This window comes from Pyrus communis, chromosome 6 (assembly GCF_041283825.1).
Source record: "Pyrus communis isolate YQ-2024b chromosome 6, ASM4128382v1, whole genome shotgun sequence".
In the NCBI taxonomy this organism is placed as follows: domain Eukaryota; kingdom Viridiplantae; phylum Streptophyta; class Magnoliopsida; order Rosales; family Rosaceae; genus Pyrus; species Pyrus communis.
This window is the reverse complement of record NC_142570.1, coordinates 2,796,619-2,813,818: the sequence shown is the minus strand read 5'-3', so window position 1 is coordinate 2,813,818 and position 17,200 is coordinate 2,796,619. Positions and strand designations below refer to the sequence as shown.

The window sequence follows — 17,200 nt, the reverse complement described above, 5'->3', positions numbered from 1 at the left end:
AGCGTTTTCAGTCATTTTAAAAGTATATCCAAACGAGTTCTATGCCTTTCATTTTTTACAAAATAACGCATGAGGTTTGAGATGACTATAAAGAATGCGGAATCGTTATTAGTATTTGGAAAGAATGCAGAATGATTTTTTCAAACTAATTAATAAACGTTTTTCCAAAAAAAAAAATGTGGGATTGACATTTTCAAATGATTTATATCCAAATCAACAACAATTCTTTGAAGTTAAGTCAAGGGTTGAAACCCCACAAGAAAATTAAAATTTCCAATGAGTAGTAATGAGGATTTATGAGACAGAAACTCAGAATAAAAAAAGGTAAATGAAGACATAGAAATACTTGAAAAGAGACTTTAAGAAAATACATAGAGTAGTTAGAGTTAACAAAAGACTTAGCACAAAACCCAGCACAGTGGTGTCCTAGGATTCATACAACCGATCCTACTTAGTGGAATAATGCTTTGTCAATGGTTGATTGTCTTAGTTGTAATGGAGTTAAAGAAAAAAAAAATAATGATATCATCATGAAACAAAAAAAATAAGCAAAATATAAAAAGTGTAATTGAAGCAATCCAAAACAAAGGTTTGTTTCTACTCATATTTTTTACTCAAGAAATTGCCACAACAGCCTCCCCTGGCCAACTACGTTGTTGGGAATTTGGAGATTACAAAGTCACCAAAAACAACTAACCCCAGAAGAGTCCAAATCAATTTCTCTGATGAAACCAATAGCTTTCCCAAACAACTCCAACTCTCCAAATTTGTTAGTTTTCAGTTGTTGGCCAGTCCTTCAATCCAAAACACCAACCTCCTAATCCTCTCCCCTAACCCACCAATTAAGAGAGAGAGAAAGAGAGACACCATTAAAAAAATTTGGAAGAGAGGAGAACCAAACCTTTCTCTTCTAATACACACCCAAATTTGTGATTGACACACCCAATTTCATATCAATTTCCTCTCCCTTGGAGTGCAAGAAGGCTCAAAAAGCTCTTGCAATGGAAACAGCAGGCAAAATTCTCAGAAGATCAGTCCACATATTTCTTCTAAACTACCAATACTTCACCTCAACTGCTGCACTCATTGCCTTACCCTTCTCAGCCTCAGTTCTCATCTCTCAAGCACTTCTTCCTTCAAGCTCCGCCCTCTTGGCCGCCGTCTACAACCGCCTCCACAGTCTTTTCGACGCAGCCGGCTTCCCTCCCTCCTTGGAATTCTTCACCATTCTCAACCACAAGCTCTCCCAAACCATCACCTCCTCAATCTTCACATTTCCATTCTCCCTCACCTTCCTCCTCATAACCAAATCTTTTGTAATCCAAACTCTCAGCCGCCACCAGAAACCGAATTCCTCGTCGCACCCGTCATTTCTTTCCACAATTTCTCTCTACACCCCACTCCTCCACACCCATGTTTACAACTCGTTTTTGATCCTCTCTGCCAATGCAACCGTCTTTTCTATCTTGTTCATCGCCTTCAATGTCCTCGAAGGATCCGGGTTCTCTTCTCCTAACACCCTCCTCTTCTTATCAGCATCTGGGGCAGTTTTGTACTCCATTGTTCTTGCCAATGCACTCATAATATGCAATCTTGCATTGGTTCTATCAGGTACACAAAAGAGTGGCGGCTACTTAGCAATTCTCAAGGCTTGTCTTTTGATCAGAGGAAGAACTTCAACTGCTCTCTCTCTTGCTCTGCCTGTCAGCTTAACCATAGCTGCAGTTGAAGCATTGTTCCAATACCGCCTCGTACGAGCCTACCATTTCACAGGACAGCTCGGATCTTCCATGGCCATGGAGGGTGTTTTCATTGCTTATTTGTACTCAATTCTTGTTGTTCTTGATACAACTGTGAGCTTTTTGTTCTTGCAAAGCTGCAAGCCGAGTTCTCGAGGGATCGAATACAGAGACGACGAAGAAAGTTGTGGAGATTTGAAGGCTGTCAAAGTGCTTCCATAAATTTTGGTTCAAGAAATTGAAGGGAACCCTTCAAAGTTCGAAGGAATCCAGTTTTAGTACATTCTTTTTTATTTTATTTTTTTAGAGGAAAGAATATAAAAAAGGCATTGCCAAAAAAAAAAAATTAGTTTGTATCTTCAATTCAAAGCATGATTTCTTTTGCTTGGTAATCACTCACACCAGGCAACTTTCTTGACATAAAAAAAAGCATCCTCTCTAAAGTAGGAGAATTGTATACACAACTTTGCTTATGATTATTATATTCCAATTTTATTTAGTTGCTTTGTTCTAATTTTATTTTTATTTTTTTAAAAAAGGGACTACCTGGTGGCTTTGTCACCACAGTTCATTTTTCAGGGGCCGGTAAGACTCACATAGGCATTTCAACCTCTCTTTTACCACCATCGTGTAATTCACAAGCGTTAGATATCAAACCCAGAACATGCCGTGTGGAATATAGATCTGTAATTCGTTCCCAACCACTAAAATTTGGCAACTTTAGCAGTGTGGATGATACATTTTGGTCTCTTTGTTTCTTTTTCCATTTTTGTTATTGAAGTTAGAGTTTTGTGTTGGTTTATAGCATTAGAGGGATAATATTGGTCAAATTCCAATGAATTGTACCAGAGTGATAGAGCAATATAAAATTTACATCTTGCAGCGGTTTATAAACTCATGCATGAAATTTCAAAGATGTTCTATTGTGTACGCAAAGGATATTTTGAAACTCAGTCATCACATTTTTTCACCCAAAAAAAAAATGTAGCTCACGGTCTTTGATTGATTTTGCTAAAAACTGCAAAAATCATTCTAAAATATATTTTCGTGAAATTTTCACCACACCATACGGTTTTTTAAATTCATGCATGATATACAAGAGATATTTATGACATCACATGACGATGTTACGAACATTCAACAATTACACTTTTCACAAAAAATGTGAGCATTAGCTCACAAGTTTTAATTGATGGTCCAAATTTCATGTTTAATTGTGGGACTCATTTTATTAATTTGAAAAAGTTGCAGGTGACTCTGGAAATATACAAGGTCAGTTAATAATTGGGCTGATATTTTCGTTGAATGTGTGTTTTTTCCCACGTGGCATAGTAAATCTAACTTTGTTACTTATGATGAAGATGTTTGTACTGTGATTTGTCGTATTATTATAATCGTATTTTTGTTTTCTTCTGATCTTTTAAATTTGTATTCCTAAACAGGAAAGTTCAGCCATCAATTCGTTTGATAGTTAAAACTCTTTGAGAAATTGATAGAGGATACAAATCATAAATTTCACTAAAAATATGGAAATTCTGAAAATTCATGAATTTAAGTATATACTTTTTGACTAACAACCATAAGGAAGAAACAGTCAGTTTCTTAAACCAACCTATATTTATTTTACAATTACAACAAGAACAAAGCCTTATCCCATTAAATGGGGTCGGCTGTATGAATCCTAAAACGCCACTGCGCTCGGTATTTATTTTACAATTACCCTAAAAATTAAAAAAATTCCCTGTCGTAGTCTAGTTTCTTTCTGAACCTGATTCCCTATACAACGCCTATCACGAGGGGGTCTCCTATCCAAAATTTCAATGTAACGAGGAACTAAATTATATGTTACAGGAAAATGAATTGAATTCTAAACTACGGAGAGAGGGTTAGTGTGATTTACAGGAGTTCCACGGCACAGCAGGGATGTGGGATTTACAGATCCCAACGGCATCTTCCTTGGCGCTGTACATTTTATGCCAAACGAATGATGAAAGCTGAAACCTGATTGTGAACCGAGACTGAACTTTGCTCTCCCAAGGATGCCAGAGGGGGCCAGATCCGACATCATGGTGGCAGACGAAGCCAGTTGCCTCGGGAACCCTTGCTTCTTAATGAATGGTACACAACTGTAGAGTGAGAGCCAAGGTCCGGTCTCTTTGTATGATATCCCACATGACTGATCAGTTGGCCGTGATCATCTGACTGAACATCTTGTCAAGCATGTATAGTTAAGATTCATGCATGGTTCAAAACTTCAAATGCTGCAGGACTCGAATAGTTGCCCTTTCCGCCCTCATCCAAATAATATCTCGAAGGGCTTTCCTTTGCACTAGTTCTGAGAAGGGGATTCCGACCAGGATCCTAAAAGCATATGCTCCTTGCCACTAGTTAGCAACACTGCGACTGAACACTCTTCTGTAGGGCAGGAGAGCTCGATTTCCCATGTAGCGATAGAATGACTATATCCTTCACCTATTTTGGTGCTTTTTTTGTGAGGTTAATGCCCTGGGCCTTTTCCATTTCAGCTTCCTTTTCTGCTTTCTTCTTCTCCAATTCAGCCTGTTTGATATTCTCTTCGTGTGCTTTCCGAAACAACTTAACAAAGTTCAAGAGAGTCACAGTAACTGCAGTCATCAAAACAGGGGTTTTAATACGGCTTAAGTCAGCTCCATTATTACCGAATGAAAAGAGTGCATTTGTAGGCATCCAGAGAAGCCCTCAGCCCCTAAAATAGCATAAAGGTCCCAAAAATCTCTTACAAAATTCAAAATCTAAAAAATTCAAAATCCCCCCGACCCCATCCACAACTAACCTTGCTCAAATGGACAGCGGGCGGGATCCTCACCAAAATATAATGCAAGAGCATCTGCATTTCTACCCTGTCCACCAAAAGCAAATGACAAAATTGAGATCACAAAATACAAAATAAGACAGGCAACAAGGAGACGATAATTAGCAAATTACCACCACAGAATATAGGTTCGTCACAGATGCCACTTCGGTCTCAGCAACAGTAATGAACTCTTTCAATGTCTAGAAATTCAACAACAAAAACAAGTACAAAGAAATTGTTAGGGAACGGGAAAAAAAACAGAAGAAGAAATGAAGGGCCTTTCAACAAAGCTTTATAAATTTTAAAAGAGAGAGACTACATACCTTACGGAAAACTTCTGACACAGGGCCATCATTTTCTGATGCCGTCAGCTCCTGCTTGAGCTTTTCTAACCCCTTGATTAAAGCTTGCATTTCTTCAGCTAAAGACTTCAATTGTATCTGCATGGAAACAAGATCTGTCACATTCAAAATCTAACTACAATGCTTAGAATTAGCACCAAGGAAACAAATGTTCACCTTTGTTGCAGGCTCCAGGCTGACAAGGTCCTGGTAAAAATCAAGAAGTCCTGGCGATTTAGAAGCAAGGATCTAAGACACAAGAAAGCCAAATGTGAGACTCAAAATATGATAGTAATCTTGTCTCTCAAAACATTTGGCAACAAAAACATAAATTTTGCAAGCGGTCATCTCTTATTTGTTAGTTCTAGATCTCTTATTCCCCGCTTTGGTTATTCATTACATAACCAAAAATATTTAAGAAACGTACCTTACAAAGATAATGCATGAGTGTCATCTTACTAGTAGAGGCACGCGTATCATAGAGCTTCAGTAGACTGTCCAACTTGAACCCAACAGCAGCACCTGTACAAAAACATTTGACAATTCATATTATTTTGGAGGCTACCTAAAATAAAGCCAAGCGCAGATAGGAATTTAAAATGGAACACGAAATAGCTGGTTTCAAATATAAAGGTTGCTTCTGCCAGTAACTCTTGATTCTCCCAGATAAAAAGTCCAGGATCAATTCTAAGCTCCAGCATGTGAAGCACATGCCTCAGAATAAAGTGTCATAAAAATTAATTAAATCCTCCTCTTTGAACCCAACAGTGATCATAATTTCAAAACAGAAGCACAATTTTCCGAAAGGACTTGCCTATGGTTAAGTTAAATCAAATTGAAAGCCATTTGGAGATATGAGGCAGTTGCTTTGCATTCATATAATTTATCTTAATACTTCCCACCTCCCACCTCCCAGTCTACAGTAATAGATTATCTAAAGTGCTTACTTTAAGCAACATGTAAAAGAACCTTCCTACATGCTCTAAGTCAACAAACATAACAAATTCCAATATAACTTACCCCTTGCAGTTCCTTGGTTCAAAGTGTTCCCCAAAAACAGAATCTTCTTCATAATTTCCTTCAGCTTAGAAGAGTTCCGAACCTAATTTATCAGTAATAGAGTAGCTAAGTTAAAATCGGTATCTATATACTGCAGGAAGCAATTCATTGGTAGTGCTGACATACCTCCTCACATGCAGAGTTTACTGTGTTCAAACTTCTTTTAAATTCTGAGACCTGCAAAAAAGGTCAATAATTAGATAATGATGCAAAGAGACATACATTAGGTCCCATTTACTGCATTGGGAACAAAACAGCAGGTACTACCAAACCTGAGTGTTGAACTGAATCTTGAAAGAAAATACTCTCATCTTTGACTCCACCCGAGGCACTTTCATCAACTCCAAAAAAAACTGAAACATTACAAATATACAGAGAGTTTATATATCTGACAATTAGTTATAGCTGTAAAAGTATTTAAGGGGCATTACAATCCAATATGCACTCAAAACACAATTGCTATTACTAAAATTTTCTGAGCAACATAAAACATTTTTAGGAAAACAATATTCAAAAACTCAATAAAACTACAATCACAAAAACTAATCTGAAATGACTCCGCCTGAATTAACATCACTTCATATAACATGCTATGGTGCCTCACTAAATGTCTGGGTTTTTCCTATGTCTATTTAACACACCAATTAAACCAGTAGCAGTGCAATTTAGCATCTTAAACAAGGACAAGCGAAATATATCCCTTAGAATCTTTCATTTTTCAACAGTCTAGGGAAATCCTTTATTGATGTTTACCGATTATCAGCCCCTCTTCAAGTCTTCCATTGCCGCCACATATATACGTGTAGTAATATTCGAGGAATATTTGAAAATTAAACTGAATAAGTAGTGAATGGACTGATGTGTCTCCTTAATATTATAACTTCATAGAGCACAGTATAAGGGGCACAGTATAGAATTTAAATCATAATGGGAGATGCAAAATCCCTTGAAATGTGTAATATACAATTTTGGTTGGCCAGTCAACTTTCCAACGGAGAGATGCAAATATTAATCCTACCATTGGAGATGCTCTTATAATAATTAATCTACTACGACAAATACTTCAAGAATATATTTGATCTGGTCATACCTGTTCACACCTCCCCAGGGCCTCCTTGTCACCAGTGTAGTTCTAAACAACAGAAATCACAAGCAAGAAAACATATGATTAATGAGGAGATGGAGCCATGTCAGGTTGTAAAAAGAGTAAAATAACCATCAAAATAGTAAAAATAAAATAAAGAATAAAGGCTACACCTTGAGAAGTTCCATCTCCTCTTTAGTAGGACAAAATTTAATTAAATTTTCCACCTGATCAACATCTAATACTGAGTCATCCATTTTTAAAACAGCAGCCTGAGAATGTGCATATAAATACATAATTAGCTAAGTATGAAAAGCGTTCATTTACAACATCAGCTTTAAATTATTCGGGAAGTAAAAAGCCAATTGAGAAGACTCATCAGATATGCAAATTATCTATATTCACAAATCATGAGTAAGAAGAAATTCAACTATATCAGCTTACCATCATATCAGGAAGTGGCATCTTAACTTTTGTGAGCATAATTTCTGTGTTGTATGCCCTTCTCAGGTCAACCTACAATGTGGTACAAAGAGAATCACAGTAAGAAAGGAGAGAAGTAATAGCATCTGACATTATATGGAAAAAAGAGAAAAAAAATATTCATCAAAATAAATCTCCGCGTTAACAAATATAGCCAGCATTGTACACACCCAACTTATCAATACAAGTGGAACTCTACAACAAAAACTCTAGAGACATGGAGAGATGGTTGACAGATAGTTACACTCTAACAGAAGAATCAAATCCCATAACTGGTAGGAAGACCCACAAAATATAAAAGAAGAATCACCTTTAACAAGCATAACTTTTTTGTTCAAAAAAAAACAAGCATAACTTTTAGAAGATATGATTTTACAGTAAAATAACCAATTGCATAAAATTACCAGTTGAACTTTGTCAGGTTTAGAACCAGCAGGCTTGCGGCGCCCTCCTTTATCTCCTGAGTTTGCAGATTTTGGAACTGTAGCAGAGAAAAGGCTCTCTATCTCTGACACATCAAATTCCGGCGCACTAGATTAAAAGAGAAGCACATTAGTGATTTGAAATGAACAATCCTGAAATAAAATACATTTGTGTATGTTGAACACGTAAGATCCATCAAATCAACAAAAAAACTTTATGGCAGAAAACAGCTACCAAGGCAATAATAAGTTGAAAAATAAGATGGAATACTTTTGAGTCTCTCCATGTCTTTGCAGTTCCTCCCACAGGCTTCCTTGCAACGCCCTTGTCACCTTGTTCCAATGTAGTGGTTTCAAGGAGGAGCGTCGAGGCGCTGTGGCAGGTATCCCACGTCCGCGCCCTCTGCCAGCAGCAGGTCCTCTGCCACCTAATGAGGGTGGTGGTGGAGGAGCACCACCAGGAAGTCCAGGTGGAGCAGGAGGCCCTGGACCACGACCTCCTGGAGGTGGTGGCGGAGGTGGTGCTCCAGGTAGTGAGGGAGCGCGGCCTCCACCGGGAGGTGGAGGAGGAGGTGGTGCACCATGCCCTGAAGGTGGTGGAGGGGGTGGAGGCGCTCCCCCACTCATTGGAGGGGGTGGCGGAGGTGGTGCACCACGTCCTGAAGGTGGTGGAGGTGGCCCCCCACGCATTGGAGGGGGCGGTGGAGGTGGGACCCCATACATTGGAGGTGGCGGCGGAGGGGGGGCACCGTGCATTGGAGGTGGCGGTGGAGGTGGGGGCCCACGCATTGGAGGTGGTGGTGGAGGTGGAGCTCCGTGCATTGGAGGCGGTGGTGGTGGTGGAGTAGGTGCTCCATGTACTGAAAATGGTGGTGGGGGTGGTGGAGGTGGAGCCCCTTGCATTGGAGGTGGTGGGGGTGGCGGTGGCGGTGGCAGTGGAGCTCCACGTAAAGAAGGTGGGGGTGGTGGTGGAGCTCCAACTAAAGGAGGTGGTGGCGGTGGATGTGGAGTTCCTTGCATTGGAGGCGGAGGCGATGGTGGGGGTTGTGGAGTAGATGAAACTCCAGGCAAAGGAGGCGGCGGTGGAGGAGGAGGTGGAGTACCACGAGTAGGTGGTGGCGGTGGAGTAGGTACTGCAACTCCAAGAGGTTTGGATACACTTGCAGCAAGAGGAGGTGGAGGGGGAGGCGGCGGCGGGGAATTTTGAGAACCTGCCACAATAACATGAACAGCTGAAGAGTACCCAACCTTCCAAAGAGACGAAGAAGGCTGTGGAGGCATTATGGTGCCACTATTCTGCCCACCAGATTGCAGCGGAGGTGGAGGGAAAGGGGGAGGTGCAGGGACCAAAGCTATACCAGTATTCTGCGTGATAGATGACGAGGCATAAGGAGGTGGAGGTGGAGGTGGAGGTGGAGGTGGAGGTGGTGGCGGGGTAGAAGATGGAAACAAGCACGAGACTGAAGAGGGCTTTGAGAAGACAGAATTAGAACTTAGCAGAGGAGGCGGCGGCGATGGTGGAGGAGGAGGAGAAGGAGGTGCTGTTGCAGCTACTTGCGACAATGGTCTAGCTGGTGACAAATGCTTTGGAGAACTGTACAATGAAGATATTTGAGACATAGGTGGTGGAGGGGGAGGTGGAGGAGGAGGTGGAGGTGAAGGGGAAACTACTTGTGCATCAGTATGTTCCATTGTAATAGAGGAAGTCTCTGTCTCTTGGATTGGTGGTAGCGTCGATGGCAGGCAGGATGTGGATGTCTCTGTTAGTGTCTCTGGTGCAGACTTTGAATGCTTCAAAGGGTCCACTTTACTATGTTTCAGTTCAGTTTCCATATCCTTTGAAACCGCAGTTCCAGAAGAAGCTTTCAGTTTAGCATTTGCATTTGTATCTTTTGAAGAAGCAGCACCGGCAAAACCAGCTGGTGCACTATTATATCTTGATGGTGGATAGGAAACGTGCATTGAATTAGTATAAGAGCCTTTGTTAGGGGGAATCCACCTAGACACCGCATTTGGTTTTGCTATTTTTGCCGAAGTGCCCTGAGTTTCTTGTTGTTTAGACTTCTGTTTTGCTGCCGTAGTTTCTACACCTACTTTTGCGTTAAATGAAGGCTGTCTCTTAAAGGCAGGTGGCTGCAATTTCTCAGCTTTTGGTCTAGAGACCTCAGCACTCAGTTTTGATTGTGCAACCTTGGTCTCTAATCTCTTCTGTGTAGCCAAGTCTTCTTCATTAGTTATATCTTCCATCTCTTCCAATTTCCGGCGCACCTCTTCTACCACTTCCTTAGTTCCAGTATGACTCCGCACATCAGCAGCAACTGGGATGGAATTTGACTTCATATCTCCATCATCCACAGCAATGTCTTTCACAGCATCGACATTGGAATCCACCTCATCGAGCTTGTACTTCACATCATCAACAGCAATGTCCTTCACCGCATCATTATTAGAATTTTCCATTCTGTCCTTTTTGTGCTTTCCATCGTCTGATGTACAGTCTACAAAAGCATGACGATCTAAATCCTCCTTCCAGACTGTTTGCTGATCTATATGTTTACGAGTATTGTCGTGAACCATGGAAGTGTCGAAATCTGCCTTCACTTCCTGTGAATCCAATGCATTGCTAAATATCTCTTCCACCTCAAAAAATTCCTCGGGTGAAGCACTCCCTGTCTCGTTTTCTTCACTTGCCACAACTGTGGTGATATTAGGCACAACAGCATCAGCGTCCAGAAAAAGTACCTGATACAGATTTGAGTATGCATTCAACTCCTATAGCTTCAGAAAAGGACATCCACATAATAAACAATAACATACCTCTGCTCTAAAGTCCTTTGGAAATTGATCCTTGGCATCCCAAAGAATATCAATATCATCACGACCGAGCATCAATATATTTGACCGTACAAATGCTGTGTGGAACATAACCCTGAACATCATCTCCTCGCGAACAAAATCTTCATCCAGGTGGATGCATTCAAGAACCACATCCCCTCGAATACGGCAACGAATATCAATTTTCACCAGCACACACTCTGCCTGTGATTAGGATTCATAAGAATGCTTCAAAAATATTTCATCTTATACAATCAGATTTCGTTGCATGAAGTAGACATTACCTGTACATAGAGGTGGGTATTCTTTTCATTCCTTAAAGTTGAAAAGAGAAGCTTAGAGATCCTGTTAGCTGGTGTAGAAGGGTCTTGACCAAAAACACGTATGAAAGGCCTACAACCTTTTCCATCATCAAAAAGCGGAAGGTTTCGAAGTATCAGACAATCCAAAAGTAGAGGTGTATCTGATGGAGGCCATTCAGAACCCAAATTTCGTCGCGAAATGTATTGAAGATATCTCATCTGCGAAGGCTGTGGGTTTAAAGGAGACAAAAGATGGAGAAGTTCCCTAGGAGCCTGCTTGTAAACCATTTCAAGGGTCTTCTGCTCCCCATTGTATTGTTTACGGTACAACAGAAGACCCGCAAGCATAAATGCGAGAACAGGCCATCCTCCTCTTTCACAGTGCATCAGTAACACATTCTGTTGCCCCTCCAATGACAACCAACTTTCACTCGAACGAAGGAAGTGATGAATCATCTCTAGTGGCAACAAAGGACATCCCTCATATTGCCGAGGGTAATCCATTACTGTCATGTCATACTGCGAAAGCACATCGGAAATTTGGCTCCGCCTATCCCCTTCTCTGAAGTTAAACACCATGAAAGAAGCATCCGGGAAGTAGTCTTGCAGCTGTGCTACAATGCCACCCAAGTATACTTTGTACTCATCTTCTTCCAACACATCGGTCGAGAAGCAGCAGTCAAAAACTGCATAATTCGGAGCCAAAACAAGTTAAAATCAATCCACATTACACTAAAAGGTTCACAATTTTGAGCTAAAAGAATCCCCAAACATACAAAATGCACTAAAAAAACAAAATTCAATCGATTTCGAAGCAAATTCAATCGCATTTCAGCAAGAACCCCAAAAAAAGACTCTGAATTTCCATCAAATTCAACCGCATTGGCCCAAACACGGACCAAACCTCAACAATTGAGCACCAAAAAACCAGAATTTCTCAAATTCTCAAGAAACAGGAAACGGCAACGTACCGTACACCCGCTCGGAGATCTCAAGAAGGCGGTCCGGCGGCTTCCGGTAAAAGAATCGTCTGAACAGCGCCATCAGATGGCGCTGTTTCTCCCCCGATCGGATCCAAAACGGTAATCCAAACCAGCTCCAATTAGATCACAATTCCGATCCCTAACAATATACGCAGCCAGATCTCGCCCTTATCCGATTCTTCAACGGTCCAAAACCCGACCCGAACGAGCCGAACCCTTCCGGCGAAACGAAAATCCCGAAAGAAATCGCCAATTGAGAAAAATCAAAAGGGGGAATTGAATTCCCGAGACGAAGTGAGGGAGTGGGGGTTTTGGGAATGCAAAAGCAAAGGGAATTGGAATTCGAGGGAATTCTAGAGAGAGAAAGAAGAGAGGAGAGAGAGCGAGAGAGAGAGAGAGAAGAGAAGTGGACTGAGAAGGAGAAAGCAGCTATTGGGACCCGACCCGTCTTCTTCTCCTCGTCTGCTTGGGGCACCTGTGCGTCTTCTGCAACTCTTCCTTTTTTTTTTTCTTTTTTAAAAAAAAAAAAATTAATTCTCTTCTTTTTATGTTTTTCTGTTTTTCAGTTGGGCAGCGCGGGGAGGGATCGGGCGGGCAGCTGTCCGACGTGGCAAATACGATACTGGTAAATTAATCGATCAATGAATTAAATTCGTTATGAGTTAATTAAGACCACTGTAACTGCCTGAAAAGGAAAAAGATTACGTTTGTTTCTTTGGTCTTCAGGTAAAACATTTGAAATATCGATGTAAGTGTCACTCATACTACGATATATGATATTCATTTTTGTTTAAAAGTGAGAGGTTTTATGTTCGAATATCGTAAATGACGAATTAGATATCAAATTAGACTGTCCATTGTGTGGTTTAGCCCAATTCTCTCCTTAGTAAAAATATCGATGTAGGTGAAAATATTAATAGAGTGAAATTATCGATATACAAGTCACTTAGTATTTCAGTCTAGTTGTATTCCTCTTCATTTGTAAGTGAGATGTCTTAAATTCAACCACATTATTGCTATTAGGTACATCCTTCTCACCTTACGATAGATAATATTGTTTGTTAAAAAAAAAAAAAAAATTACCGATATACAAATTTATAAAAATATTAATGGTTATATCAATATTGCTTGTCTTTGACGAAAGTTATGGAAAGTTGTAATAGAGTGGGTATATCAACTCATTCGGATTTAGTCAAAATTAGAGAAAAATTCTTAAAAAAAATAAAAATAAAAAATTCGAAATCTGAAGTGGGTTTTAGAAAAATATCGATATTCATTGATTTTTTTTATATATCGTCAATATAGGATGACGTTTGCATTTCACTCTTTTACATATCGATCCTTGTTTTTTAGATATTTCATGAAAAATATCAATACTTTCGTGGATATTTTATACACTAGTAAAACCGTCAAGGGAAATAGTGAAAATACGAAGGTTTTTTTTCCTCGTCAAACTTTGTTTTTTGTATATACGAAGGTTTTTTTTCCTCGTCAAACTTTGTTTTTTGTATTGGGAAGTGATATTCACACATTCATTTTACCTCCCACACACCCTGATTATTTTTTTTGAAATTGATTTTTTTTTAATTCATTTGATCTGATGGGCGAGAATTAAAAAGAGTGTGTGAAAAGTAAAAATATGTATGAATGACGCTACCCTTAATATTTAGTTTAACTTATGGTTTCAACACAAAAATGATTCATGTTTACTACATATTAAACTCATCATCTATATTTTCCGTTTCATGATTGATAAGCATTGAGCAAGTTTACTTTCTTTTAATCACAAAAGGTTAGCATGGTCAGAAACTTAAAAGTGCTGAATAGTAGCAACTCAAGTTCATTTGAAAACAATTTATAAAGGGCCATTCTCAAGATATTTTTACTTTGATCGTTGCACGAGTCATAGACGTGTAATTTGAGTTTTGTCTAACTTTTATTTTTATATATTTCAAGTATAATGCTGCTTCAAAATGCACAATAACAACAACGATTTATCATGAGATTTTTAAATTTCTAAATCAGACAAAATAATAAAATAAGTACTCGTTAATGAGTACCCAAGTAATATTCTCGATCTTAGGCTATATCAAAAGACACTTTATTTTGATTTGCTTTGATTTACAATCCAAGAATTCAAATTTGAAGTTCCAATGTTCATCTTTTGAGGATAGTGGGGCCAAGAAGTTATACAATCATATTGCATAACGTGCCCAAAAAAACGTCACGTCGTCGCGTGTTTACGTTTCCCGGAACGTCTTTCGCTCGTTACCGGCAACACGACAGCCTTTCAGCGCCGAGCGATGTCGTTAAGCAACTGGAACCACCACGTGATTGCTCTCACGTGTTGTCAAAGTATGGGCCGCCTAATTTGGTTGTCTTCAGGGTCAAGGTTTTGGGCCGTCGCTTTGCTTCGTACAGCAGGTCAGGTTTCTTAAGGCACCAATCACTGCCCCCCATTTCCTTACTTTTCATCCGATTCATGCAATGGACGGTGACAATTTAATGTAGGGTGATGGGCAAGCAACCTTTGTTTTTTGTTTTATGTTATACACATATTTTTTTAAACAATCGATTATATCTACACTAAGAGGAAGGAGTAGACTTAGTCTCATGATGGATTATCAATAATATAGTTCAAACTCGTATTTGACGATAATCGAACCTAAGACCTTTCGCTTACAAGTGAAGAGAAATATCACAAAACTGTAATACTAGGTGACAGCATCCTTTGTCATATTCAAAAGAGTAATTTACAAAACAAAAAAAAGTTTAATTAAAATTGACAACAACAAAAAAGATTAATTAAAATCATTGACTAGCGGGTAAGTAGCCTAATCCAATTTACAGGTGCAGGATGAAGCAATTTTTCTCCAAGGACAAGATGAAGCTCGCACGCCATTTTGGTTTGTGGGTTTTAATTTTTTTTTGGGTAAAATAGAATTTAGGGGAAGATCCGTTACTCTAACCACTAGCATTGAGGAATATTTGCAATCTTGAGTCGGAATGACTTACGCGTGACACTTAACTATCATATGTCACCGTTATGAATTTACGTAAAAATTTAAAGATTGCGCATCGACAATGACTGTTGGCAGCAGGACTCGAACGTTAGTGGAGTCGTCACTCATCATACGTGTTTCATACAACTGATGAGATAAAAAAAGCAAGCCAGCAAGCAAAGGAAACAAATTTCTCATAGCATGAAATGCATTATTGGATTGGTTTTAATTAAGGAAAATTAACAAAAAATCCTCAAAAATTTTAGTTTTAATCAAAATGACAAAATAAAAGTGTAAGTAAATAATACCAAGAATCATTTTTTAGACTAAAAATGTTCTTAACGTTAAAAATAAGCAGTATTATGAGTGTTTTATTAAGATTCTCTTTTAATTACCATACAATACCAATGAGGATCTTAAGTTGTTAATTACTTTGTTAATCTCCTTAAATATCCTTGTAACCAAAGAAACATGGTCATCTCAGAAATCGCAGAAATCAGAGGGACATGTTGGGGGTGAAAGAAGATAGGACCATAAGGTCAATGAGATCTAGATCCACGTGGCGTGCATGCCATGAGGTGATTCGTCACAAAGTCAACAACATGAACGGTGCGATTACTGTTATCATCTTAAAGCGGGACCCACGAAATGATTCCAGCCACTCCATGCATGACATGTGCAATCCCAGCATATTCTGAGAGAATATATATCAATTGGTGAGATGATCATGAAAGTGAGATCTCGCCTGCCACATGTGGACAGATTTTTCAGTGCACTATGTACAGGGTCTGATACATTAAATGTCATAGTATAAGTAGTTGTATATTTAAAATAAAATTTCAATAACTTCAAGGAAGCTTTCTCTCGTTACGAAGTTCGCTCCTATGAAAATTCATATCTTTTTGTTCCGATTTGGACCATATTTTCGAGATATTGAAAAATTTCTTCCGAATATGATATTTGTGGAAAACTGAACTTCACCTAGCTTCACCATCATGTGTTTTACCAAGGTAATTATTAATTTATTATGGTAACAGTAACCCCAATTGCTTCAGTCTTCAGACAACTCTTTTGATTAAAATATGGGACCTCCTTTTTAATTAATTAGAATGGTACTGACAAGTGCTAGTTATTCGGTTGTTAACAATATTTGGAAATTCTCTAATGAGGATTGTTATGGTGGGAAAAGGATCATTTCCGAGTTCCTTCCACCTAATCCTCTTAATTAAATAATTCAAGCTCTTGAAATTTGATCCAATGGGTAAAAACACGAGCCCACTTTAAAAGTTATAATAATTTTAACCGTTGGATCAAATTTCAAGAGCTCAAATTGTTTGATGAGGAGGATTAGGCGGAAGGGATCCAGAGAGAATCCCTTTCCGTTATGGTGTTCATCAAGAGCAGATGTGAGTGCCGCTTGGTCACTCAGTCCCGCACCTGATGTGCACCATAGAGCACTGCATAAGAATGTGCACTGCATGAGAATGTTGTTGTAAAAGTATCTTAAGTCAATTACACACGGTCAGGTGAGGAAGTTAAAATGTAAAATATAATGCGTAATTGACTTAAAATATTGTTATAGTGACATTCAAATGTAGAAATTTCTCATGCGAAATGTGATCCTAACTAATGTTGGCCACCAAATGTGGGTGTGAGTGGATGGTCGATCGACCCCGCCCTTGATGTTCACCATTAAGATTTGTATAAAAAGAAAACTTTCATTCAACCTGAACGTCATTGTAACAATATTCCAAGTCAATCACGCAGCGTAAAATTTAAAACATATAACAATGTGTCGTTGACTTTGGGTATCAATGTAATGTGAATATCAATGTGGCAGTATTTCAAGGGAATCATGCACCGTCACTTAGAAAAATTACATGCATAATAATACGTGATTGACTTAAGATACTGTCATAATAGCATTATGATGTACCAAGTTTGAGTAGAGGATAACCATGCAGATAGACCCATGTTCTGTGGCGGTGACAGATTTGGGCCATTGGTTCCTTTTCATGTTCCCCTTTACATTACAATCATGGAGGTTGGAGAGCCCTTCACTCCACCCATGCCTTTAATTTCCATCTTAACGTTGTTTTTTATTTGTTTTCATCCAA

At 39.0% G+C, this 17,200-nt stretch overlaps 2 protein-coding genes across 5 annotated transcripts; one reads left to right on the top strand and one right to left on the bottom strand.

The window, feature by feature from the left end:
* The first annotated feature begins 710 nt into the window (after positions 1-710).
* LOC137711658 (uncharacterized) lies at positions 711-2,238 on the top strand. The gene has a single exon (XM_068450913.2). It carries the CDS (start codon positions 1,002-1,004, stop codon positions 1,959-1,961), a length of 960 nt encoding a protein of 319 aa, XP_068307014.2. The 5' UTR covers positions 711-1,001; the 3' UTR covers positions 1,962-2,238.
* A 1,099-nt stretch (positions 2,239-3,337) lies between these two features.
* On the bottom strand, positions 3,338-12,630 carry LOC137711659 (formin-like protein 20). Of its 4 annotated transcripts, none has more exons than XR_011065082.2 (17): positions 12,070-12,630; positions 11,081-11,784; positions 10,779-11,000; positions 8,233-10,703; positions 7,944-8,070; positions 7,501-7,572; positions 7,230-7,328; positions 7,063-7,104; positions 6,245-6,325; positions 6,099-6,149; positions 5,934-6,015; positions 5,373-5,435; positions 5,091-5,162; positions 4,896-5,012; positions 4,704-4,772; positions 4,552-4,618; positions 3,338-4,363 (listed from the first exon to the last, which is right to left on the bottom strand). XR_011065082.2 is itself a non-coding variant. In XM_068450914.2 (17 exons), exons 1-17 carry the CDS (start codon positions 12,140-12,142, stop codon positions 4,212-4,214), a joined length of 4,596 nt encoding a protein of 1,531 aa, XP_068307015.2. In that variant the 5' UTR covers positions 12,143-12,630; the 3' UTR covers positions 3,338-4,211. The 4 variants fall into 4 exon arrangements, 3 of the variants coding, with proteins under 3 accessions (XP_068307015.2, XP_068307016.2, XP_088551535.1); XM_068450914.2 differs by having other exon boundaries at positions 5,341-5,435; XM_068450915.2 differs by having other exon boundaries at positions 4,552-4,613; positions 5,341-5,435.
* Between the last annotated feature and the right edge of the window lie 4,570 nt (positions 12,631-17,200).

Excerpts from the sequence above, each read along its gene's own strand:
- LOC137711659 (XM_068450914.2), bottom strand. The coding sequence starts at position 12,142 with ATGGCGCTGTTCAGACGATTCTTTTACCGGAAGCCGCCGGACCGCCTT. Across the intron at positions 6,150-6,244 it reads AGATTCAGTTCAACACTCAG|GTCTCAGAATTTAAAAGAAG; the intron begins GTTTGGTAGTAC and ends CCTTTTTTGCAG. Across the intron at positions 5,013-5,090 it reads GCCTGGAGCCTGCAACAAAG|ATACAATTGAAGTCTTTAGC; the intron begins GTGAACATTTGT and ends GTTTCCATGCAG.
- LOC137711658 (XM_068450913.2), top strand. The coding sequence starts at position 1,002 with ATGGAAACAGCAGGCAAAATTCTCAGAAGATCAGTCCACATATTTCTT.